Source organism: Biomphalaria glabrata, chromosome 4, assembly GCF_947242115.1.
Source record: "Biomphalaria glabrata chromosome 4, xgBioGlab47.1, whole genome shotgun sequence".
In the NCBI taxonomy this organism is placed as follows: domain Eukaryota; kingdom Metazoa; phylum Mollusca; class Gastropoda; family Planorbidae; genus Biomphalaria; species Biomphalaria glabrata.
In genome coordinates, this window is record NC_074714.1 from 39629607 (window position 1) to 39656168 (window position 26562).

The 26562-nt window shown below is 35.3% G+C and overlaps 2 protein-coding genes across 10 annotated transcripts in view; both read left to right on the forward strand.

Annotated features, from left to right (window-relative positions):
* Positions 1–213: 213 nt before the first annotated feature.
* On the forward strand, positions 214–15730 carry LOC106056026 (beta-1,3-galactosyltransferase 1-like). 4 transcript variants are annotated; one of them, XM_013212577.2, is made up of 3 exons: positions 214–302; positions 1361–1629; positions 8559–15730. In XM_013212577.2, exon 3 carries the CDS (start codon positions 8580–8582, stop codon positions 9753–9755), a length of 1176 nt encoding a protein of 391 aa, XP_013068031.2. In that variant the 5' UTR covers positions 214–302; positions 1361–1629; positions 8559–8579; the 3' UTR covers positions 9756–15730. The 4 variants fall into 4 exon arrangements, with proteins under 4 accessions (XP_013068031.2, XP_055882743.1, XP_013068029.2 ...); XM_056026768.1 differs by lacking the exons at positions 214–302; positions 1361–1629 and adding an exon at positions 3240–3387; XM_013212575.2 differs by lacking the exons at positions 214–302; positions 1361–1629 and adding an exon at positions 3403–3601.
* Positions 15731–21030: 5300 nt separating this feature from the next.
* Positions 21031–26562, forward strand: part of LOC106056024 (uncharacterized) — a 38618-nt gene continuing 33086 nt past the window's right edge. For 5 of the 6 annotated variants that reach the window (XM_056026757.1, XM_056026758.1, XM_056026760.1 and 2 more), the window contains exons 1-6: positions 21031–21229; positions 23219–23713; positions 24029–24115; positions 24315–24424; positions 24960–25079; positions 25154–25230. In XM_056026757.1, coding sequence (XP_055882732.1) covers positions 23242–23713; positions 24029–24115; positions 24315–24424; positions 24960–25079; positions 25154–25230 — 866 coding nt within the window. In that variant the 5' untranslated portion in view covers positions 21031–21229; positions 23219–23241. Of the gene's footprint in view, positions 21277–23218; positions 23714–24028; positions 24116–24314; positions 24425–24959; positions 25080–25153; positions 25231–26562 lie in introns of all 6 variants that reach the window. The other variant, XM_056026759.1, reaches the window with a different exon arrangement.

Below are 26562 nucleotides of genomic sequence, written 5' to 3' on the forward strand. Positions count from 1 at the left end.
TTGTGAATACAGGGTAATTTGTGAATACATGGTAATTTGACATATTTGCAAGACGGAGAAGGGAGAAACTTGTAGGCGGATTCTGCGGATCCAATAGTATACAAACAATACGTCCCACCCAACTAACCCCTAAGGTGCATTCACAAACGTTCCCATAAACTGGATTTAACAGAAAGTATTATTCCATTAACACAGACAGATTTTTGAACAAGGTTACGAAGACAGTTGCATATGTTCAGCTTGTGTATCAGAAACTATGAACTACCTTCAACAACCCCATGTCCGCCAATAAAAGACAATGCGTAAGTTCCGAAAGTATTGTCGATATTATTGAATTATTTTGACGACATGACACCACAGGATACTATTAATGTTCTTAAGATAATTACATTGTTAATATTCATTTTATTCAATGAATTGATAGCTATGAAAATATGAAAAGTTTAAACATTCGTGAGTAAAAGTTCAATCAGACTTGGAGCTAGGCCAGTAGACATAGAGCAATATTATTCTACCAGGCTTGGGATTTGATCCATGTTTCGCTATTTCTTCTCTCAGTCTTGTGCCAAAGGCCACCTACTGGAGTTTCTAGGCGCAGCCTCGTTATCCTATGCCTAAGGCCGGCCTTGCTGATGGATAATGAGAACAAAAAAATATGTTCGTGTCTATAAGCACTAACAGAAAAGATGAGTCTACCTTGCCTTCTAAATCGTGTGTAATTTCATTTAGTATTCATTCATGAAGAATCTCTTCTCTTTAGGAGATACTCTTTGTCTTTTGAAGAGGTACTTATTGTTACTTAGAGCAGTTAGAGAAATAATTGCTTAAACTGTATCGTAGTCTACGTGTACATTTCCGTTGAAAATAACGAAGAAGACGTCTGTTGTACTTTACAACAAAATGTCTCAGAAAACTTTCTGAACTCTACAAATATGTTTAAACAACTCATTTTTGTCCATCTCCACTCCCCTTCCCAAATACACACATTTAAAAAAATAAACAAACACGAAAGGGTTAATATTAAAAAACAAAACAAAACTCCATACATGCCCTGCCTCTGTTTGTAAACGTCGCTACACTCCCTTTTAAACGTGGATTTTTTATATGGTAAGTAAAGAGTTTATTCTTTACCTGGTTTGAAATGTGACTTACAAAAGTCTCCCACTCCTTTTTCCTTAGTTGGGAAGCAGTCCAAGAATCTTTTTTTTAAATTTGTTTATTTGTTTAAGAAATAAAAAAAAGTATTTTAAACATAATAGATTGCGTAATATGATTGACTTAAACCAATTAATTAGTTCACCAAGTTTTCTTGATACCCCATTTTATTTAGACCCATCTGTTGTTATGTATTTATTTTTAGTTTAAGTAGCCTATATAGCACAGGTTAAGGTTACCTGGATAGGGCACAAGTTGTGAAAAACAGCTACCAATGTTGCAAGTAAGGCACTAGATTGGAATCCGCAAGGAAAAAGGAAAGTGGGCAGACCTGAACTAACCTGGAAGAAGTCAGACTTCAGTGAAGCTGAGGATACTGATATGACTTATGGGAGGAGATGAAGGAAGCTGCTTAAACAGAGTTGTATAGATGTGGTTGCGGCCATATGCTCCCTTGAAGGTCCACAAGAAAAAGTAAGTAGCTATATAGGACAGATTGGAAAATGGATGGTGGATCCTGGCAGTGAAATTCTCGGGAAATCTATTTTTTAAAAACGTTTCTTATTATGTTTATTTCAAGTAATTTTAACAAAATGTTTATTCTCAAAACTAAATTTTAAACTCATTTTAATATTAGAGATATAGGTCTATATGTTCCCAGCATCGAGCAGAGTATAACGAAAGATTACAAAGAAAAGTAATGTTAAAATATTAATTCTTTCTTTATGAATCTGATGATGGTCTATCATTTCTTGTTCTATTGTTCTTTTTATTTGTAATAAATTGTAATAATTCATTATTGTAGTCCCACCGAAGCAGTCATACGTAAAAAACACTTTTCATTGATTAAAAAGATTTAAGCTAATTTTAATTTGATAGATGATTAAATCATATTGAAAATGATAACTTTCAAACCAGTATTTTCAATATGCGGCCAATTAGCTCTTCATTCTCCCCAAAGATATAGGCCTACATAAACTGTCATATTTCTGGACACGTCTTTAGAGACGTATTCGAAATTCAAGAACTTCAACTTGATTCGGGAAAGAGTGTGGGAGAAATAACGTGTACAATTATCTAAGGGGGCAAAACCTCAAATATTTAGCCAGATCTCTGAATAGTTAGTAAGTAAGTTCCCCTTTCAGACATTGTGGCCTATAGGCAGATGATGTAAAGGTCACTCTGTGGCCTACGATTAACGAGGTTGTCATGTGGCCAGCACAACGACCAACCGCCAACTAATGTCAGGTACCCATAAAAGCTGGATGGACTTAGAGGCGCACGAAGATCCCGAAATTAAAAATCCCAGTTTTCTCCAGAATCCGAACCCCAGACCCTGGTTCGGAAGCCAAGCGCTTTACCGCTTTATCTCTGAATACTGAAGAATTAATTCCCCTTATCGGTATCAAACAAAATAATGAATTACCAGTAATTAATGACTAATTCATTTTTTTTAATACATGTTTTGTCTTCACCGATGAATAATTGTGCGAACCTTCAACTTGATCTGATTAATGGGTGTGGGAAAAAATAACGTGCTCAAACGTTTAACCAGACAGAGAGAGAGAGAGAGTGTGAGTTGATATAAGCTTTGTAATAATAGAAATAGTAAACGCCTGAGGGCATCCCTTGTTAGCACATCTGGATCCACTGGTTAAAGAACTATGGTAGCTGTATAATGTACACTATACATCCCGAGGCATTCCTCTCCCAACGCCCTGACTGTGACCTACATATTTTGTCACTTCCGACGTAGACAATACATTTGTCTTATAAACTTGGCGTTACTTACTAAGCCAAAACATTACAAGTGGACAAGAGGCAGGCAATCAATATAGAGTTATTTTCTTTAATTTGTAAAATTTTGACAACGGTTAAGTTTCAAACTTAGTGCTGACACAAATGAGGATGTAACATTGAGAAAATAGTGAAGAAATTGTAGCTAAACGACGGTTTCGAAGTCCAGACCAAGCTTACTGAGTGCTGATATCTATATCTTACATGCTATGGTAAGTAAATGCTCCCGTTATAGGGTCCAACTCATATATAAATACTGAAGCAGTGTTAGATGCTAGAGAATTGTCTACCCTGAAACTGTTTTGATTATCACCGAGTCGAGCCTACTTAGATTCAGGTTAAGCCAAGAAACCAGGGGGGCGAAACGTTCCGGCTCTAGGGCTAACAATTCACGCTACCAACAAGAATACCCGGAATATATTTTACCAAGTACAGGTAGCTTAATTTTTTTCTTTAATTGAAAAAGACTTGTGACATGAACAGTACACACAACATTCACGGTAGGAGGCGCGGTGAACTTGAACACACGATTATCTTTCTTGTTATCAGTGGCAAGTTCTGTTTGGGTCTTCCACCGATAAAATGTCTTCAAAACGATCAATAGCTTTATAATATTAAATATATGTTGTATTTCATTCAATGAATACAGGTAAGACTTTCAGTTGATTACTTAAATTCTAACTGTAACATTAATGTTAAAATCTAGATCAATTGATCTGTTTGCGTGTCGAAAAATAAACAATTAAAATTACCTATAGCTATGAAATGTAAAACAAACACTTACATTTCGCTTATTAATCTTTCCTGTCTCTTGACTAACCATACGTCAATCTTGTTATCAGGGGCGGCCTTAGATAATTGGAGGCCCTGGGCGAAGTGAATTTTGGGTGAAATAGAAAAATTAAAAATTGAAAATAAAAAACGAAAAAATAAAACTGCTCTAGTTGTTTAAAACCTAGTGTACTCCAAGAACAACACTGTTCGCTAGTTTCGCTATTTCTTCGGAGGTCCTAGGCTTCTGCCTAGTTTACTTATGCCTAAGGCCGGCCCTGTTGCTATATTCCTAGAACAAAAGTTATTATCCTGAGCGTTTTATAATCTTACGTTCTAAACTGATTGATAATAAATCACTTTGTTACTTGGTGGATAAATAGAATGTTAAGAGTTTCACTTGGGGAAAAGTGACATGGAATCTCAAAAGGCTAATTTCTATAGCATTTGTGGTAGTATCGGCACACAACATGACCTCAAAAGTTATAAGTATACATATGTTGGTCTTTTCATATTCGCATGTCTTGTAGCTGTAACCTACCAGGCTGAGGCTTTAAATGTGAACCCATTTTTAATGTAATCTATCAGGCTTAAGCTTTAAATGTGAACACATTTTTAATACTCTTGATTCTAATCAAGCTAAATAAACATTTACATTTTGTACACACATAATATAAGACATCTGAACTGTAGACTGCAACAGGGCAAATTGGCCGTTCATACGTGAGATGGGTAGAGATTTTAGCAGACGTCTCTGGCGAGAAAAGTCTGAAAGGATGAGATACTGCTTGATACTTGTATTGTTTTGAATCGTTAGTAATGACCTAGTTTTTTACGTGATCGATATTCAAATCTAAATGTAGAACTTAATACCAAGTACACTGAATGTTTTGGCTCGCTCCACGGGTCAAGAAACACTGACCTAAAAGTGACTGGTCTATACATTCGTTGAACACTTTTCTTTTAAAATCGCCTGTACTCCTCTAAGGATCCCTTACATTTTAGCTGCACTATTTCTGAGCTCGTCATATCAAAAAGCCAAGAGTATCAAATCCCAGACACGTTAAGATGTCAAAACTGATATGATCAGGGTTTGTTTTTTGTTTTGTTTTTATTTAAAGAGAAACACTAAAACCTTATTTGCTTTTATATTAGTAGGACATAGTTGGTTAATATCTGCACCAGCTCAAGTAAAGTTTAGCAGACTGGTCGTTAAAGTGGCTACTACGGTGTGTCACATTCGGCTTTGCTAGCAACAGTGTGATATCAAGCAATCTGTGTAACGTGTACAAGTTTTATTTCTTTATGTCCACTCATAATGTACACTCTCCATTCAAGTGTTTATTGCAGTGTTTATCTGCCTATGCGTTCCACGTTTCAAAGCATGTTAGGTGATTGTAAAAGTTTTCGTAGATATAATCACACATGGCGATTGGGCCTAACTTGCGTTACACTAGCTTCGAAGACATTGTTTTTTGTTGTTTTTTTTTGCTTGAAAACAGTTTTTAAATACTTGTTTCTAATACATAGGAAAAATTCGGATTAACATTTTGCACTCGATATAAAGTATGATGTGACAGTCTGGACATTTAGTTGTCATTTCATGCATGAACGTATCTAAACTAATGTAGCTAAACTAACATGTCTTTTTTTGTTTTTGTTTTCGAAAAACACGTCTTTGATTGGGAAAAAAAAAATCCACTTGGATATTATCAAGTGAGGTCCGCAACCCTCGCGACCCAACTGTTTTCCTGACATTTATCCATGAATTGGCCTAAATACAATCATTTGTAAAAAAAAATAAACTATGAGCTTGTTGTACGCTGTCATTATGTTTGTGAATGTGTCTGTTCTCACTCAAACGAATTAGTTTGTTTTTTTTCGTCAGTAGTGTGTGCGTGTTGAACCATGGGAAAAGACCAACCCATTTTCAAAACGTGTAGTTTCACGCAGGGCACACACACCGTCTGCCCAACACCCCATTCATTCATAACCGGGGTAACTTGATCGGGGCAGAATAATCGGCAATGTTTAAGCGTGTGTGTGTGTGGGGGGGGGAGGTTGACTGTCACCTGTTTGCATTGGAAACGCTACACACGACTATTGAAATTTAAAATCAGGCTTCCCAGTACGCATGTAAGAAGCTATTTTAATGCCGTGACGCACTTAAGGAAGAGGGAAAGGCCTACGTTAACGTGTAATATTTTAAAATGTATATATGCTAATTATAGAGACCAAAACTAAATTGTTTCGATGCCTGACGGACGACCTATAAAGCCGATGAATGATGTTGGAATACCTCCATATTCTCCCACAGAAGTTTTTATTACACATTTTAGAGCTACAACTGATCAATTATTTAAAAACAAAAACAAACAAAACAAAACAAAAAAATGTTGAATTTTCTTTTTAATTCTGATTTATCAATTAAGCCATATTCTCTCTTCATTGTTGGTGAAAAATGGAAGAAACAAGTTGGTCAAACGTTGGTAGTCTGGAAATTTCTGAAACTGGCAGCGAATTTGAGTGACGCGGTAATAACGCGAAAGTCGTAGGTTCGAACCCCACACTGAGCTCTTTATTTTAAATGATAATCCAATTCCGATCAGATACAATTCGTTTTTATTTGAACATAAAGTATGAATTGATCCTCTTCTAAATTATGTTCTAGGTAAATAAGAAAGTTCAATTAGTATTATCTTTTAAAACGTAAACATTTGTGTAGGAAGAAAAAGCCGAGAACCATTTCAGGCTACAACTTCCACCATCAGACTAGAAGACAACACTGATGGGGATCATTCTTAAAAAGATTTTAGCACATTACTTTGAAACTCAATGACAATGTTAATCGTAGAAAGGCATGAATGATGCGAAGTAATTCAAATCAATTATTTTGTTTTGTTTTACATAGCTCTGATGTGCCTTCGGAGTTGAAGATTATTTCATGCTAGCTCGAATCTCGCTGTGGGCAGGGTTTGAAACCAGGACGACATTCCAGTTCGCATGCCAGGCAACCAATTCCCTGAAATATTATGCTTCCTTTATTTTTCCTGTAACAAACTATATTTGGTCCATAACTTTTTTTTTTCAAAATCTTTTGACAGAAGAAAAAAAAAATTGGTAGTAAGGATGGCTGAATTTAATACTTGTATTTAATGAACGAAGATTATTATGCTTATGTACTAGCCTAGATATTTAGCAATGACAACTAGCAGAATCGCTGTCCTTAGAACGAACGTGACGACAGTAAGAAGCGCATATCTCTCGCCCAGCAAGCAGAAACGTTTGTTTAAAATATTGAATGTGTATGGTCGTTGTGATGGCTGAATGACACCCTCGTTAACTTGTGTCTAATTAGAAATAAATGTGAACTCCACTTGTTTAATAGATCGAACCGAAGACGCACCAATATAATTTCATATATAATAAAAGATGTCTCACTTCAAGCGCTACACTTTAAGTGCTAGTTGATTTATATTTCAGATAAGGTAACTCAATAGTGTGATATTAGAGCACACACTAAACGACATTTCCGGGATAAATGACGGGATAGGCTTTTGACTAATTTGTTTCCTGAATTGTTTGAATGATTCTTAGTAACAGTACGCTACGTTGATAGTTTTCTGAAATATTTAAAACGTGTTTTTGTACAGCAAGAGTCAACAATAACGAGATATGCAGGCCTACTGAACCAGTCTTTTTTTTAAACTGCTACCGTGAGTCTTGTGGTGGGGACATTGCTGTATTTACATACAGGAAAAATAAACTATAACTTAGGGCCCCAACCTGCCTAGTGGCCCCCCAAAAAAAGCAAAGGAATAAAGTGTCTTATATTGATTACAAAAGCTCCATATCTGAAATAGCTAAGGGCCTTATGAAATCCGGTGCTGGGTTGGGAAGATAAAGGAATCAGAAATAGCTTCAACCCTGTCTACTTTGAGATAACTTAATTTTTTAGTCTATTCTTCTCAATTTTTTCCCCATCATGAATTGTATGTGGAGCACAAAATGTCAAGAACTTTTTGGCTAAATATTATAAAAGTATAAAACATAATGCAGTAATTCCCAAAGCATACCCGGTTTGTGACGCAGTGCTATCCGGTCTATTGGAACCTCTGCCGCAGATGTTTGTGACGCAGTGCTATCCGGCCTATTGGAACCTCTGCCGCAGATGTTTGTGACGCAGTGCTATCCGGCCTATTGGAACCTCTGCCGCAGATGTTTGTGACGCAGTGCTATCCGGCCTATTGGAGCCTCTGCCGCAGATGTTTGTGACGCAGTGCTATCCGGCCTATTGGAGCCTCTGCCGCAGATGTTTGTGACGCAGTGCTATCCGGCCTATTGGAACCTCTGCCGCAGATGTTTGTGACGCAGTGCTATCCGGCCTATTGGAGCCTCTGCCGCAGATGTTTGTTCCGTTGCACTCGACGACTTTTTGATGTGACGAGACCGTGACTTGCAAGTAGTCGGACATTTTAAATTCACCCCACGACGCAAAAGGTTGCTTGGTGACAACTTCAGTGATGAGCATGCTGTCCAAGCCCAGCTGATAGTCCTTTGTCTGATAGGTTCATACTTCGTTTGTTTTAAAGAGAACTACGACGCACAATGTGGCTATTGCAGAGAGAGACAGAGAGAGAGAGAGAGAGAGAGAGAGAGAGAGACAGACAGAAAAAGAGAGAAACAGACAGATAGAGAGATGATTCTTGGTTTCTTTCGTTTCGTGACGACACGAGTTTCTGTTATCCTTAGATACATTTTAATATTTTTATTTTCGTTACCTTGATTCAATGTTAAATCATCACAAAAATAACTCTTTTTATTTCTTCTTTTAGCCTTGTACACTGCAACACACAATGATCTTTTCATCAAGATGTACCCGCAAGATCCGATGTATACTTCTGATAGTGGCAATCTTCTTCTTGATTTCTTTTGTCATCGACCTCTTTCAAAACAAGAAAGATGGCGGTCCTGGTCCATTGGACACCAACATTGCTTTACAAAATCTTGATATTTCTGAAGTCAGGAAAACTGAAATGCGTCTGTACAAAATTGACGAGTCATCATTGTTTGCCCCTAAACTGAACAACAGTAAATCTGACAATATTTTGAGCTTGTTGGTCGAGTCCCCCAAAAATGGAAAGGTAGACAAAGAAATGGCGAGTAATCTCATTAGCAGTAAACCAATAATTAATCCCCATTTATATGAATACAGGATTTATCCTAGGAAAAACTGCCAAAACCATGACATAACGTTAGTCATGGGAGTAACGGTTAGTCGAGACAAGTTCGAATCCAGGCAAGCTATCCGAGATACTTGGGGATCTTACGCCAAAGTTGCTAGTAACAAGGCGGTTCTAGTGTTCTTCATTGGTTCGGAGAGCGACGCCGTTCCCAGCGAAGTCCAGAAAAGGATAGACGAGGAGGCCCGCATCCATGGCGACATATTGCAGGAAAGCTATGTGGATCACTACAAAAACCTCAGCCTTAAGTCAGTGTCGCTCCTAAAGTGGGCGAGCCAGCACTGCCCTCAGAGCGACTTCCTGCTCAAGAGTGATGACGACATGTATGTGAATGTTCCCTTGCTGCTTAAGACTCTGAACACAACAGCGGCCTCGCCAGGAGGCGGGAAACTGTTCATCATAGGTCGGCTGCACAAGAGCGTAGAGCCCATACGATACACAAGATCAAAATACTACACCTCAGAGAACATATATAACCAGACTGTATTCCCCCTGTATGTCTCGGGAACATCCTACGCCATGACTACTAGCGCGGCGGCCCTGCTGTACGAGACGACGCTCCGAGTGCCTTTGTTTTGGCTGGAAGATGTGTACGTCACTGGCATATGCGGAAAGCTAGCTGGGGTCCCTATCATCAACACATACATGTTCCCTTATAAACGCCCCGATCCAACTGGATGCGGATTGCGATGGAGTGTCTCAGGACATAAGTATACCCCAGAACAAATGAGGACTATTCACTCAGAACTATACGATGCTACAATCAGATGTGATCATGTGGAAAGATGAATACACGAATCTACGTTGTTGTTAGTTGTTTTTTTTAAAGACATATTGCCATTGTGGTAAAATTCAGTTATTTTGAATGTTGCAAAAGTTATGCAAATTCCTGATATAGAAAAAGTTAAGAGCTTGAGTTATTAATAATAAGTCCGGGATTACTTGTTATAGTAGACATATCTGGATACTGTCCGAAATGCTGATTATTTCAATGCAGGATATGATCAAAATTTCAGCGCGACACTTCAATAAAATGTTTTATATATATATATATATATATATATATATGTTATATATATATAATATTTTTTTTTTATAAACTTAAATCCACATCTTTCATCAAAACTGAATACATTTAGCATTTCATAGTAAAACAATTATTGCGTTTTAATCTCAGAACTAAATTAAACATCGATATGATGGTAGGTGAACCACTAACATCGAATATATCAACTCCTGTATCTCGGTGCCTTTATATTGCACATGGTAAAACTAGAATGCACACAAGAAAAAAATGGCGACCAGCTGTTGCTCTATCTCTTACTGATCTTCTTATCTTATATAATACAGACGTTACTTCAAAAAAGAAGATGATTACGCATCTAGTTATGCATGTTAACCAATGACTTAAATTCTGCCAAGTCACTGGTTTTCCTGGTTGGCTCAGGCAACCCATTCCATTCTCTAATAGCACTGGTGAAGAAGGGGCATTTTTTCAAATTTGTCCTAGCATATGGAACGAGGATTGTGCTTTATCTTTGTTCCTGAGTATCTTATAAGATTTTGTTTTTCCATTTGAAGCTTATGGTTTAGTGTTTTATATATAATTGCTACTTTACATTTGAGTCTTCTCTCCTGAAGGCTTTCTAAATGTAGTGGTTGTTATGAATCTCACTGAGTCACTGCTCTATTTTGTGTCTTTTCCAGTTTCAAGGTTAAATAACATTTTAGTTTTATGTTCATATTTGATTTATAGAAATTTCTTTTAATAAACCCTAATGCTTAGTTTGATTTTTTAGTTGCATCAATATGTGGATTCCATGACAGTTTTTCATTTATTATAACACCTAGGTATTTTGCGTTTTTAGTCTGTCTTACTAGTTCACCATGAATAAGATAAGTGGAATTAATTTGTTTTAGCTTTTTTGTTACTCTTAACAACTGACATTTTTCTAGGTGGAAAGACATGCTCCAATTTGATTCCCATTTCTGTAATTCATCTAATTCTCATTTGTAAAATTTCTATTTCTGTATCTTGTGTTGTTTTTATTGTTCTATATATTATGCAATCGTCTGCAAATAATCTGACTTTTGTTCCTGAACTAATGCTATGTGGTAAATTATCTATGTATATTAAAAATAGTAGGTGTTGATTTAGAGCCATTTATTATTACAGTTTGTTCTCTCCCTATCAGAAAATCTTTAATCCACTGATGCAATGGACCATCAACGCACAAAATATTTTTTTAAGCAAACTATGGTGGTGAACTTTGTTAAAAGCCTTGGAAAAATCTAAAAAGATAGCATCTATTAAGTAATGCAAAATATGTAGGTCACAGCTGGGGCTGCGCAGTCACGGGAAATACTGCACTCCTCACTAATCTTCGGACTCGAAGACAAGCCTTATTATTATTATTAACTCAATATTATTTAAATCTTATGAAAAATCATCAATTAGTCCTATTAGTTGTGTTTCACATGATCTATATTTTCTAAAGTCATGTTGGTATGGAGTAAGGACATTATGTTTGTCAAAGTGGTATGATGTTGCTACATATTATGTGTTCTAGGATTTTGCATGTGATGCTTGTTAGTGATACTGGTCTGTAGTTTACTGGGTTAGATTTGTATCCTTTTTTTTAAATAGGGGGGTGACATTAGCTTCTTTCCAGTCCCTTGGTACTCTGCCCTGGTTAAGAGATGCCTGAAAAAGTATTTGGAACAGTGGTGCTAGTTCATTGCTTAGTTCTTTGAGTAATCTAGTTGGAATACCATCAGATCCAGAGGATTTTTTTCGGTTTAATGTTAACTAATAGTTTCTGGATCCCATTTTCTTGTACTTCTATATCTCCTATGTTGTTTACTTGGTTCAAATTAAGTAATATGTCTCCTGAGAATGCTGATGCAAAGTACTTTTTTTAGAATGCTGGCTTTAGTTTCATTATCATTATGGTGCTACTCTTGTTGTTTCCATTTTCTTAGACTTAATGTATGACAATAGGTTTTTGTTGTTATCCTTAGATATTACATTGTTGACTCTGCAGCTTTTTGAGTTAGTTGTTTAATTGTAATATACTTTTTATAAATTCTTTCTGTTTCTTTAAATTTTCTTTATTGGTTTTTCTTTCTTCTTCTTTACTGTATTAAATGTAATCCCTCGTTACATTAATCTATGCATGAACGCATTAGAACAGCACTGCACCATTTAACTAGAAGAAATGTGTGTCCAGTGATGGGCCAGAGTTAGCCAAACAATAACAGAGTTGTAGTTAAAGAAAAAGGTTAATAATGAATTAGAAAAAAGTTTGGGTAATTTTTTTCAGTTACGTAAAAGTTCAATTTTTTTTTTTTAAAATAGGAGTTAGATTTGAATCGAATATCCTTTGTTTTCTGATCATGTGATCCACGACTTTGATTATTTAAAAATGATGCAATCAACAACTATTTTGTCAGTTTGCAATTGAAAAGGGATTTGTTAAGATGCTGGCGGGAGATATGGAGCCATTCGAACATTTCTGGTCAACATTTGTTAAAAACTATTCTTTACCAAGCCTTGGCAAAGTTGCTCTGTAATTACCTGATTTATACATCAAAGAGTAAAACACACTGATAACATCGCTTGTAGCAGTTCATTCGGTTTCAGTATCTTCTATTTGGAGTGGCCATAAAAGGACATTTATTCTATATTGATTCAATCACACTCAAGATGGTGTCTTCAGCTTTGGCATGCAGAAGATTTAAAGGCTGTATGATTCAGAGGAAATCAAATTGGCAAAAAGCTAGATATATTTTTAAAGTAATTAACAGATTCTTAGTTTACAAAGGTGCAAAAAGTAATTACAGATAGCAAAGTATACTAGTTTATATTACGATTAACAAGTTCTAGATGATGCCTCAGATAGGGTGCAGACCGTGCAGCTATTGACAGTGATGACTCATTAACCTGTAGGGCTCGTAAGTATGGTAAACATTTGGTACTATCAACTCATTGTTTACTGAGGATAACAAGACTGATGATTCAGAAGGATTGATTTTGCCGCCGAATAAATGAAAGGTAAATCACCCACTTAAACTTGTTGGGAGATGGCTGCCAGGACAAGATAAGCCAAAACTCAAAACAAAAACATAAGCTCTCTGGAATACGGTGATGAGACGAATGATGCAGGCAAAACATGCATACATGCACACGTTGGTGCAGAGAATAGTATGCTACAGAGAGAATATTATTCTTTGGTTGGAAAAAATGGTTGATTGTGAACTGGTTCTAGAAGAAGCCAAAATGACAGAAGCTTACATGAATGAAACTTCTTAGCAGTAAAATGTAATAACACCCATGACGCTTATGGAAGGAGAAAGTTATTGCTACATTGGCGTGTCGATACCAAGTTACCAACCATAATGGGGCTTCAAAGTTAACTTTAAAATACTGATCGTTATTAAGTCATTACAAAGTGGTTTGCAAGAAAGCTCTGGACATATCATGAAAAGTTACGACTTTAAAAATAATGTCGATACCACATCCAAAATATTTCTACCAAGCGACGAGTAGGCACGGATGAAAGGACTGATCATATCATGTGTAGGATGAAAGGAATGATCATATCATGTGTAGGATGAAAGGAATGATCATATCATGTGCAGGATGAAAGGAATGATCATATCATGTGCAGGATGAAAGGAATGATCATATCATGTGCAGGATGAAAGGAATGATCATATCATGTGCAGGATGAAAGGAATGATCATATCATGTGTTGGATGAAAGGAATGATCATATCATGTGTAGGATGAAAGGAATGATCATATCATGTGCAGGATGAAAGGAATGATCATATCATGTGCAGGATGAAAGGAATGATCATATCATGTGTAGGATTAAAAGATTTTCAACGAAAATGAAATGGAGAATTCGGGAGCCATTATCAGTCAAAAAGAGCAACAGCAGCAGTTGAATGAATGTTTACTGCAGCATCACAAATTCCCACGTGTCTTTGTTGGCCTCCTTCAGTAGTAGAACGACTATGGTTCATCTCGCACACTTCTTCATGTGGCCGTGGAGCCCTATTTTGGAGTGACACTTCCGTCCACAGATAACGCAGGTCTAGTTGACTTTCGCTTCGGTGGTAGAGGAGCTGGCCATTTTTCGCATTGTACGTTTTTCTTCCAGGGCCAATGTTTTTTCGCTGTCCATAGCTTTCTTGGTCACTGTCTCTCTCCATCTGTTGCGGTCTAGAGCTATGTCTTCCCAATTGTCAGTATTGATGTTCACTGATTTGAAGTCCTGTTTTATTACATCTATGTAAAGGAGGTGGAGGCGACCAGTTTTTCTTGAGCCAGTGTCCGTAGAGAATGATTTTTGGGAAGCGATTGTCCTCCATCCGGCGAACATGTCCAAGCCAGCGCAAGCGTCATTGTCTGAGGACTGTAAAGATGCTTTGAAAACCTGCTCGCGCAAGGATCTCAGTAGATGTCGTAGATGTAGAATAACTGACGAAACGTAATCATTTTCTCTCCCCCCCCCTTCTTCTAGATACAAACGTGATACTGAAATTGCAGTCAATGATATTTATAACTTTTAGATGTATATGAGCAAAACATTAGAACTTTTAGATGTATATGAGCAAAACATTGGTACAATTTTCATTCTGTTTTAACATCTTTGTGAAATTTAATTAGCATTACATAAAAAAATGTAAAGGCTTGTATGATTATGATTCGATTATGCCTGATGTTTTGTAAATGTTTTGCTAAAGAATTCAGAAAGGTTGTCAAAGTTTAATTAATTTTGTTTTGTTTAATCTAACTATATTTTTTTCGGTGATAAACTTTTAGTTAAACCATGAATTAAAATTAAAAAAAAAACTTTTAGCATAATTTAAAAAAAAATAGTTTAGTATAGTATAACTAATACAAAATTTCAAAAACAAGCTCTTACAAAAAAAAAATCGAATTCACCGCGCCCGGTATTGAAAACAACCCCCTTTTCAAACTAACAACAATGATTGAACCCAAAGTCTCCATCGGCATAATCTAAAATGTAAAATTTAATTTGCTTAAAATGTCCTGTTCTCAATTTCTACTAATACTTTTTTTTTTACCATAAAGAAATAGAGGCATATATATATTATCTACTCATTACCTCGTCTACTGCCCTTTTCATATTTATTTTTGTTTTTCATATTGTGCTACACTTTAACTTTTTTTTATAAGAAACCGTACATCTAAAATTGTCTAGTAGATTTGTGCGTCGCATTTGCAACTCTAAGGCCAGCAAAAGCGAACATAAGCTCCATTCCTCTAGCCTGAAGTGGGCGGCGAGTTCCTCCTCCCTGGTCTGGCAATCTAAACATTCAAAATAAAAATAAACTTCATAGAATCCTAAATGCTGCTGGTAAAATCATTGGCAAAAAACAATCCTCATTTGGACAGCTTTTTGAGGCAAACCATCGGTAAAAAAAGCTAAAAAAAATTCTAGAAATAAAAAATCACCCTTTGGGTCAGGATGTTGTGATTCTACCATCACAAAAGAGAAACAAGACACAGATAGCAAATACAAACAGACACAAACACTCTTTTGTTCCCCTGGCCATAAAATCATTAAATATAAACTATCTGATATTAACTTTTCACATGTAAATTATGAGTGAGTCTGGTGTGAATGTACATTTTGGTTTTCTATAGTTATAATTTTTAGTTTGGTGTAATGCACACATTTGTAAGACAAATTTCTTTACGGATAATAAAGATTATCATTATTATTATTATTATCGTTATTATCAAATAGGTTTTTACTTTACATTGATAAATAAAGGCTATAGTAATGAAAATAAAACGATGTAAAAAAAAGTCTTTTTAAAAATGGTAGTCATGGTAGAGAATAATTGAATAAATAATTAAATGTATTATATATAATATGGAATCAGCACATTTTCTATGTTAAAACATGGAACTAGTATAGTTCCATGGTTAAAAGTTATTCACAGAAAAAAACAACAGCTTGTTGTAAACTATATATATATTTCTTTTGTTTATTATTAGTATCATTGTTATTATTATTATTAGGCTATAATTGTGGATGAAAATATCAAAATTATTGTTTAAAATTAATTTGAAGTAAAATAATATAGTAATAATAATAATGAACTAGCGATTAATACTTATATATATATATGCTACTAATACTAACATTTACAATAACTTGAGTTCGGTCTAATCAAGTGATACCCAAAGTGGTCTATATAGACTCCCAGGGGTCTAGGAAGACCTCCAAGGGGTCCACGAAAGTGAAAAAACAAATTGGGGGTCTACGAGATGTCCACGGGGGTCTACGATAGTAGATTTCATCTAAGCAGGTCGTGACTTTAATTTTTACATCCTATTAATGTAGCTCTTCACACTAAGATGTAATTTGTACCTAAGTTAATTCTTAAAATATGTATCCTGCTATTCAAACGAAAAATTGTTGTATTTAATTTCAATATTTATTTAAATAACTTAATTTTGTCTACATGTAAGTAATGTTTAGCAAAAGAAATGTCAACTGTATAGCATTGATTAGTTAAAATTGTTCATTCCTTCTTTGTCAAAAAAGCCAATAGCCTTTTTTATGAATATATGAGACTAATTGCGCTGGAGGATCATCTGATACAAATGTCACACTGGTAAAAAGATAAAGATTTAAAACACTTTCGAACATTCAAAAATTGTAAGTTCAAAATCTCTCTTTAACATTACAAAGAGAAGATGATGGTTTGTGGACGTCTTACAATATCTGTTTACTGATAACAAAATAGGGAGCGCGGTGGTAGTGGTTAAGCGCTTAGCTTCCGAACCTGGTTTTCTGGGTTAGAGTCTCGATGAATTTTGAATTTCAGGATTTAAAAAAAACACACCAGATGACCTTAACATCATCACAAGGTGTGAAAGGAAAACTTTACTTTTTTTTTTCGCAAAATACGAAAAACACCATAGATAGATTTTTACCAGCCGTTGTAGTTTTAAAAACTGTTTTGCACAAACCTACATATATATCTGATATTATGAAAAAAAATTCTTTAAGCAACAATAATACTGTTCAAGGTCACATCGGTAGCATGAGTTATAAAATTAAAAAGCTTTTTATGTAATTCTTTGCAAACGACATATATACAGTAAGGGAGCAACGGTGTCACAGGCTCTGACAGGGTGTAGTGATCTGTGCTGCAAACTGCATAAGGGTCGCCGGCTCCTTATTTTTCCTCAGGGTTGACCCACCTAACCTTTCCCATGTTTGAGTATATTTGTAAGGCAGACGAGTTTTGAATTCAGTTTTACTTCTGCTAGTTGGGTAGCCAGCCAAGACTAATGAGCCCTTCATGTTTGAAGCTTCCTGGTTTAGGCGACAGTTACTCGCCTTCGCCCCTTCTCTTGTTAGTGAAAAAATCTTCGCGGACTCAATATTTGAGCCAGACGTGAAGATCAAGAAATACACGAGAAACTGCTCTTTGCAAAACTTTAACAAATTATTAATTAATTAATATTTAATGTTTGAAGCACTACTTCAAAGAGAAACACATTCTCATTTGAAACATAATATCCATAGCAACGAATGATAAACCTACAAAAAAACCAACAACATTTATAGTGTGTTTGGAGATTCCATTAATAAATATTGTTATTTTATTGGCTTAAATTAGAATTTTGTCAATAAAAAAGATAGATCTCTATATCTTAATATGTAGCTTTCAATCACTTTTTCCCTTTTCAACTCACTACAGATAGAAATTAGTTTAAATAAAATGTTGATGAATTTGAAACAATTTGCAAGTTAAGCAGGGGTCTACCGAAAGCCAGAAAACATGACAAGGGGTCTACGAGACAAACAAGTTTGGGAACCACTCATGGTCTAATCCATCTAAAACTTTTGGTATTCATAGATTGTCATAGACTTGTATAAAAAGAAATGATGCATTGAAAGCAGTCGTGCCCTCAATATGTTCTAGGCTATTTAATTTGAATGGTACACAAATATATATTTTTGAGGTTTTTGTTATAATTTATGCTTTTTACACAATCAAAATGATTGTCTTGGTGTCAATATAACGTATTTTAGTTGCTCTAATGATACCCTAACGTAGAATGGGCTGAATTTTCAATTCTGTCAGGGCCGGATTTAAGGGAGGGTCTGCGGGGATCCGAAAAGACAAGTGAGCCCCACTAGACAAGAAAAAAAAAGGAATTTCGACGGGTCAGAAATGTTTACATTTTTATAATGACATTTTTTTTTCGCATTTTTACCGACACACTTAAAGTTTTAAAGTTGGCAGCACTGTCTTGGTTAAAAAGTGTCCTCTTGTAGCTCCGGACAAACGGCATTGCATCGACCTTGGGCGTTACCCTTCACCAACTCAAAATTACAGTTTTTTTTTTACTTATTATTTGTTATGGAACTTTGAAAAATGCAATTAATTATATTATATACAAATACAAAAATACAATGTGTTAAAAACAATAGGCCCTACTTAAAAACATTCAAAATACTTTTGCATAGTATAGCAAGATAATAATAATCGACAAGGCTGCTTCCTTAACATGGCTCAAAGCAGGTCATCTCTACCCTGAAACAGAAGGCTTTATTACAGCAATACAGGACAGAGTAATCAGGACAAAAAATTACGAGAAGCATATCCTGAAACTCAATGTTGTCGACAAATGCCGAAAATGTGGAAATGTGGGCGAGTCGATTGAACACATTATGGCAGGATGTCCAGCCCTATCAGAATCAGCCTACCTAGGTCGCCATAACCAAGTTGCAAAGTTAATACACCAACACCTGGCTTTGACGTACACATTGATCGGTAAGGACACTCCCCCTTATTATAAATACTCTCCGCAAGAGGTTCTCGAGTCTACTGAAAATCTGCTGTACTGGGATAGGCCTATTCTGACCGACAAAACGGTAGATTTCAATCGCCCGGATCTGCTGTTCATCGATAAAAAAGAAAAAAACCGCTACCATTATCGATATCGCTGTACCACTGTCTCATAATTTAAGAAAAGCTGAGATAGAAAAACAAAGAAAATATGTGAACCTAGGCTTGGAGATTAAGCGTCTATGGAAATTGTCCAAAATAACAATATACTCCATTGTTATATCAACCGAGGGGATAATAACAACTGACCTCACAGACACCTTCAAGGCCCTTAACATTCCTAGGAACATCTTCGTTGCCTGTCAGAGGGCGGTACTGCTGCAGACCTGCCACATCACCAGAAAATTCCTCAGTGGAAACTGTTAAAGGGACTACGATGAATTTTGTTTCTCTTTAGCGAAACTCGACCCTGGCAGCGCCAGAGAATGACTACTCGTTCATTTCTAACATAATAATAATAATAATAAAAATAATAAGGCTCGTCTTCGAGTCCGAAGATTAATAAGAATGCAATATTTTCCGTGGCTACACAGCCCCAGCCGCGACCTTCATATTTTACTACATCCAGGGCAAGCATAATCATTGTCCACCGTTGGTCGATTAAGATTTTCTTTTCGCAATCTGCGTTTGTCGTCGGCAGCGGATTTTCTTTTGGTCTCAAATGTGTATCCCGCAGGATGTCTTGTTCTGAGGCCGCATGCAACCAGGTGCTCTCTTCTATGTCAGCTAAGGCAAGCTGGCCTTTAAAGCGCTTCCGCGGGGCACCTCTGTTACGTCGACCAACTTTTAGCTCACAAAAAAAAAAAAGACTGCTTTTGGCATACGTTCTTCCCTCCTATGAGATACTTGCCCTACCCAGTGTAACTGTCGGACCATAAGAAGTCCCTCTATACTGTCTATACTGTCCATACCGGCGTTCGCAAGAGCATCGCTGTTTGTAGAGCGGTCTTGCCACCGTATGGCCATGATGTAGCGCAAGCATCTTTGATGAATGCGCTCAAGTAGTATTAGTTGCTTTCTGTATTACAGATCCATATAGAAGGTTTGAGAGAACCACCGCTTTGTAGACATTGATTTTTGTAGGCAGGCGGAGCGATTTGTTTCGCCAAACTCTCGCTTCAAGGCGTCCAAAAGCGCTACTGGCCTTGGCCAGACGGTTATCAACTTACCTTGAAAGAGAGGCGTCATTTGATACTATACTTACTAGATATGTGAAGTGTTCTACCACGTTAAGGGTCTGTCCATTTACGGTGATCGTTGAGGTTGAGTAGGTTTTATTGGGTGACTTCTGTTTTCTCGAGGTTTATAGATAAACCGAAAGAGGCGGCAACGTATGCGAGGTGTCATTCGATACTATGCTTCCTAGATATGTGAAGTAGTCTACCAAGTTAAGGGGTCATCCATTTACGGTGATCTTTGGGGCTTAGTTGGTTTTATTGGGTCACTTCTGGAACAAGACTTCTGTTGTCCTGAGGTTTTTGCTTTAGATAAACAGAAAGATGCAGCAGCGTAAGCGAATTCGTTGATAGCGATCTGGAGATCATGTTAATTGTGAGGTAGCAGGGCGCAATAATCGGCATAGAGAAGCTCTATTACGACCATTTCTTTTGTTTTTGTATGGGATAGTAGACGTCGAAGACTCAACACATTGATAACCGAACGAAACCTGATGTAGATGCCTTCGTGCAATCGCTGCCTCATTTGAAACGTGACAAACAAACGGACAGACTACATTCAGTGAAAAAAAAATTTGAGCTTGAACCCTTCCCAATGATCAAAGAAATAATAATTTATTAAGAATTGAAAATTATATTTTCCACCTTCTTTTGTGGACAACTTGTTTGCAGTTACAAAATTTCAGAACCAACTAATGTGCCAGGTGGTTTCTGCAATAATCTAACTGTGCCAGGTAAACTTGAGAATTTAAAAAAAAAATTACAATTAAAACAGATAAATTTAGATCTAATATGTTTTATCGATCTAGTTCTGGTCTAAGTTAAATAGATTTTGTATTTCGCATTTTTTGATTAGTTTAATTAAAAAATTAAATAGATCTAGATCTAGAAATCCAGATCTAATCTAGTACAAATAGACACTACTCTAGATCTAGTTTTTAAACAAGTTTTTTTTTTTTTCAAAACCAGCATCTTTCCTGTCTGTTGCTACATGTAAACAAGATGGCGGAGAATAACATATTTTGATTTTCGTTATTTGAACACATTTTATAGTCAGAAGCATGGAAGAAAGAGACTTAGAGTTTAGATCTGTTTAAAAAATATTAGAACGATTTTAGACTTTAAAGAGCTACGTAGACTTACTAGATATATCAACGCTTAGATCTACTTCAAACATGTTTGCAATTTTCAATTATTTTGTTTTTTGAATTCTGCACTCTGCAGGTTTCTCTTAACTTTTTATATGAGATCTAAAGACTTATCAAAAGACATTTCTTCAAAAGAGAAGATTGTTGGATCAACGTTCTATGTGTATCTAGTTGAGCATGTTAATTTGAGACTTAAACTCTGCTAAGTCATTGGTTTTCCTAACTGACTCAATGTCAATAAATGATTTACACTACGACTACAGCACTGTGACTATCATCACTATGTCTATCATCTCTATGGCTCGATTATACTTATATACTATACCTTACTATACATGGCATCATAGGCTAATTTAGATTTATCTAATTTAATGAATACTAAGGAAGAATTCATTAACACAATTATGAATTTGTCCAATCATATATAATGGAATTAGAAAAGTGCCTTTTTTTTTTCTTTCTGATTACTATATTAGGTTGTGTTTTCATATTTGTAAATTATATATGGTTCAGTGTTTAATGTATATTATATATTTCTGCTAATATACATTTAAGTATTTTTAGTCTTATGTCCTGAAGTGTTTCTAAGTTGAGTAATTTTACTAGAGCTATATAAAGCATAAAAAAGGCTCATTTCTTATTTTATTCCATATATATGCTAAGATGAATTCATACAATTGCTCCTTCTTCCCCAGTGCCATTAGAGCATGGAATGGGTTGTCTAAATCAGCCAGGAAGACCATTGACTTAGCAGAGTTTAAGTCACTGAATGACATGCATGACTAGATTGACACATGAATTGCGTAGGGTGTAATTTTCTTCTCTTTTGAAGTAGGCTAACATGTATAATTTATAATACAAGATTTGTATTTCACCTTCATCTATCCCTTAGTCTGTTGAACCATTGAGGCACCACATAAAATCTGTCTACTGTCTTTCTACAGTCCTCTATGTCGTTTCATTCAAGGATTTAATGACAGGCCCGTCCATTCTTTGATGTCTTCTCATCTCTTCCTCTTTTTCTTGGTACTATCCCCTGAAGGAAAGTCTTTGCAAGCCCTGAGAACCTTGTGATGTGACCATATATATATATAAGCTGAAAGACATGATTATGATATTATGGTTGACAAGAGGAATCATTATTGTAATTTTAGGCCAATATGATGCTGTAGATATTTAAGATAAGTTGTAATATAATTATCAACATGTCAACATGAACATTTCACATTTAATTTTAGGTTTCTAAGTGAAGGGTTCAGGATATTTAGCCAACCCTGAGTTATCTTAGTCCTACTGCATTATTGACTTTTGTTAAGAAAATTAATGTACATAAAACATTTACTGTTGACATATTGAAACACATGAACTTGATATCACCTGAATACAGGCTTCTAATTTAAAAGGGATTTAAGTTGGCATTATTGTAGAGAAATTATATTTTCATGCTAGAAAGCTATCGATGGATCATAGAAGAAAAAACTGTTGTGTAGACTGAGGTAGATCTCAATTTCTTGGGCTAACTATTAGATTTAATTCTTACAACTTAAAAAAAACTTTGTGATTTTAACTTGGAAATTGAGTGATTATGGACTGGTTTATTATTTTTTTAAACTAAAATTATTTTTTTTTTTAGCCAATTAGCTTCTTTTAATACATTTTTGCTTCTCAATCACATGGAGCTAAAATTTCATTTAGTATAATTACATGAAAAGGTCTAATCACTTTGCTGAATCAAAGGTTATATTTTAATCTTCAAGTTTAGGATAAATGTTACCAAGTGTAATTAAGAAAGGAATGTCTAATTGGCAATCATCTACATAAAAATACATTTTATTTACAATCAGAATAAATTGTCAAAATTTAATAACCACAAAATTTAATCTATGAACTAAGCTATGAAAAAGTCCTTAAACAGATATAACTCAAACTGATGATATAAAATAATGCCAATCACTCATGTGTGTTTTGCATGTTTTCAACTGTAATTTCACAAAATTTAAAAATTTCTATTTTCACAGGAACACAGGATATTGAAAATAAAATGTCCGACCCTTCTCCATCACAAATAGCAACTGACGAGGACAGTGATAACAACGACTTGAACTCAGACATTGAGTCAGTAGAAATAAATTCTAGTGATATTGAAAGTCAAAACCTACCCGATTTCAGCTTAGATATAGAAAAGTCACTCACCAATGAAGCTCAAAACCAACATATTTCTATCCTACAACAAGAAGAGTTTTATACTGATGAAGGTCCGCCAATAGAGGATGAGGTGGCAGAGAAAGCTCTGCAAGAAATCCCAGATGCATCAAGTCAGGAAGATAATGTTTTCAGTGAGATCAAAGAGTTTATCCTTACAAGGCAGTCTGCCTCAAGGTCAGAAAGCTCTGCCACAGATTCTGACTGTTTTCCTCATGCCAAAACTTCTAGTCAGTTTTCTTCAATTCCTTTTGGGATAATACCTAAAGCAAGTTATGAACATGAAAATATGTGCTCAGACATAATGGGGGGTAGGTTATAAGGAAATTGTAAATATAACATTAAAATGTATTTGAAAAAAAAGTTATTCAATTTTTCTGAAAAACAAAGTACTTTTGAGACAAAAAAGAAATAAAAAAAAAAAAAGAAAAGAAAAATCCATGATGGAAAGAATTGATATCCAATTTAATTTTTCTAAAAAAAAAATATGTATAAAGTACTATTTTTTTTTGTACTATATGCTCATTTCTTGTTGATTCAAATATTTCTAAAATAGTTTTTTAAATAACTATTTTAAATAATTGGCATTCTTCAAATGTTAACTGAAAATTTATATTTTTTCCCAGTGACATATAATGAAAGGATGAGGCAGTTTATTATTTTAGATGGTAAAGGAATGACAACTTGGAAAAGAGATGCAGTGGACAGACGAGGTAATTGAAATCTAAGTGGCTAATCAAATCCTGGTTGTATTTGCTAAGGAAATTCGTTAGAAAAAAAAATCAAACACTTTTAAATTAAAAAAAACACTAACAGCAACAACAAAACAACTAGATAATTATAATCAATCCTTCTAATGTTTTGATACCATTGTAAGAACTTATTAATTATTTTTTTTTAATGTAATTTTAGTAAACAGAGTGCTCCAGTATCCAAAATATGAATATCGATTGATCATACATTTAGTCTATGCTAAGAAGTATAACTGCTTCTTTGGACTAGGTAGAGATTTCTCTATAAAGGTGAACATTATTTCCATCTTTTTAATATGTTTATTGATTTATTGAATTAATTTATGTTTTGATTTGGATAAAAGATACTGACTTCTACTAGTTAGAAATTTTCTTTTCAGTTAATCTTGGTTGGGATTGTGATGTTTTGGTAACACAGAGTACTTTCATTTTGTATAATATTTATGACTGATTTAGCTAATTGTTGAATTTACAAATATTTTTTTTTGTCCTGTGTATAAATTTGTAAGAGATTTTATCTGTTTGTATGTTTTTTTGTTTGTGATTTTTTTTGTTGTGTTTTAAGTTTTATCCTTTGTAAAATAGAAAGTTTTTAAAAAATAATTTACTGAACTCATTAGATCTAATCATTGAAAGAGTTGAATTAAATTGTATAAAGTTCATTTAATCATAGCACATCAACATCTATTATTTATTGTATAATTTGTCTCAAATTATGTGAAAGAGCTATTAACAGCTTATAAAATGTTAAATTTATGTCTAAAATATTTTAACCATAGCTGTTTCAATACTCTTAATATTGCAGGTATTCAACCGAGATTTTATGGAGACATGCTCTGTTAATGCTGATCTTAGGTCTGTGATTTTCATGATTTTTAATCCTTTGAGAGATGAGCTTATCACTGGAGGAGTTGGGGGAACAAAGGTAAATCATGTTGAGTCAATTATTTCTAAAAATATATATGACTTAATTTTAAAGCTTTTTTATTTTTTTTACAGGTGTGGCAGTTTCATCAACAGCCTGGTAAAGCCTTTGGGTCATTAAGACCTTTAGCAAATTATGGTCTGTCTGTTAAGTAAGTTTTTTTTATATTTAAAAGTAAAGTTTTCCTTGCAGACTATGGGGCAGATTATGCTAGACTCAATATTTACTGTTGCTATAGGTTGAAGAATGTGTCATGTGATCAGCACAACTACAAACAACATTTACTTTCCCTTACATCATGTGAATGGATTAACAGGCACCTATACTTAATTGCTTAATTTGTGTGGGATGTGTGGTCGAGAAGCTTGAATTAGGCTTGGCTTGGCTACCTATGAAGGTGGGCTCCAGGTTCGACACCTGACTTGAGCAGAGTTGTGTTTACTGAGCACCTTAAGGCAACAAGGAAAAGCCTTCTCCCAGATACCCCCCCCCCCCCCCATGGTCCACAAAAGAGATTGGACTATAGCGCTCCGAGCCAGTGGTGTACCGAGGGGGGGGCATCCGCCCCGGGCGCCGGAGAGTAGGGGGCGCCAAAATGGGTATTACCAGTGGCGTCACTAGGCAGGTGTGGGGGTGTGGTCCGAATATCTTTTACTAAATGGAAGGAATCGGAACATCAGATTTCACAAGGTATGTTGATTGATATGGAAGTTGAGAAACAAATTCAAAATGAAAAGCAGAAATGGCGTGAAGTGCTGAAACGAATTCTGACTTGCATAAAATTTCTAGCTAGCCAAAATTTGGCTTTACGTGGTCACTGTGAAAGTTTTGCTGAAGATGATACCGAATGTTACAATATAGGAAATTTCCTGGCCACAATGAAGCTAATTGCTCAGTTTGATCCATTATTATCAAGTCATCTACAGCATTCTAAAAATGTTCCGGGTTCAGTTTCATATCTGTCACCAATAATTCAAAATGAATTTATCAGTCTTCTTGCATCTACTGTCAGAAAGCAGATACTCTGTGATATTCGACAAAACAAATATTATGGACTAATGCTAGATTCAACACCTGATCTAGCACACCGGGAACAGTTATCAGAAGTTATTAGGTTTGTTGATGTTAATTTCAAAACCAAAAAAGTGACCATCAAAGAATCTTTTCTTGGTTTTATTCAGCTTCATGCAAAAGATGCAGCAACACTAGAAAATGTTATTGTTGAACAGTTGCAAGCAGACAACCTTCCTATAGCTGACTGTCGATCTCAGTGTTATGATAACGTAGCTGTAATGGCAGGAGAACTGTCCGGACTCCAACAAAGAATTGCCATTCGAAATCCTCAAGCATCGTTTGTTAATTGTAACAACCATAGCTTGAATTTAGCTGGATTACATGCTGCAAAACAGGATCCAGTTGTTGTTACATTTTTTGGTACAGTTGAGAAAATTTACCTTTTTTTCAGTGCTTCAACTGTTCGATG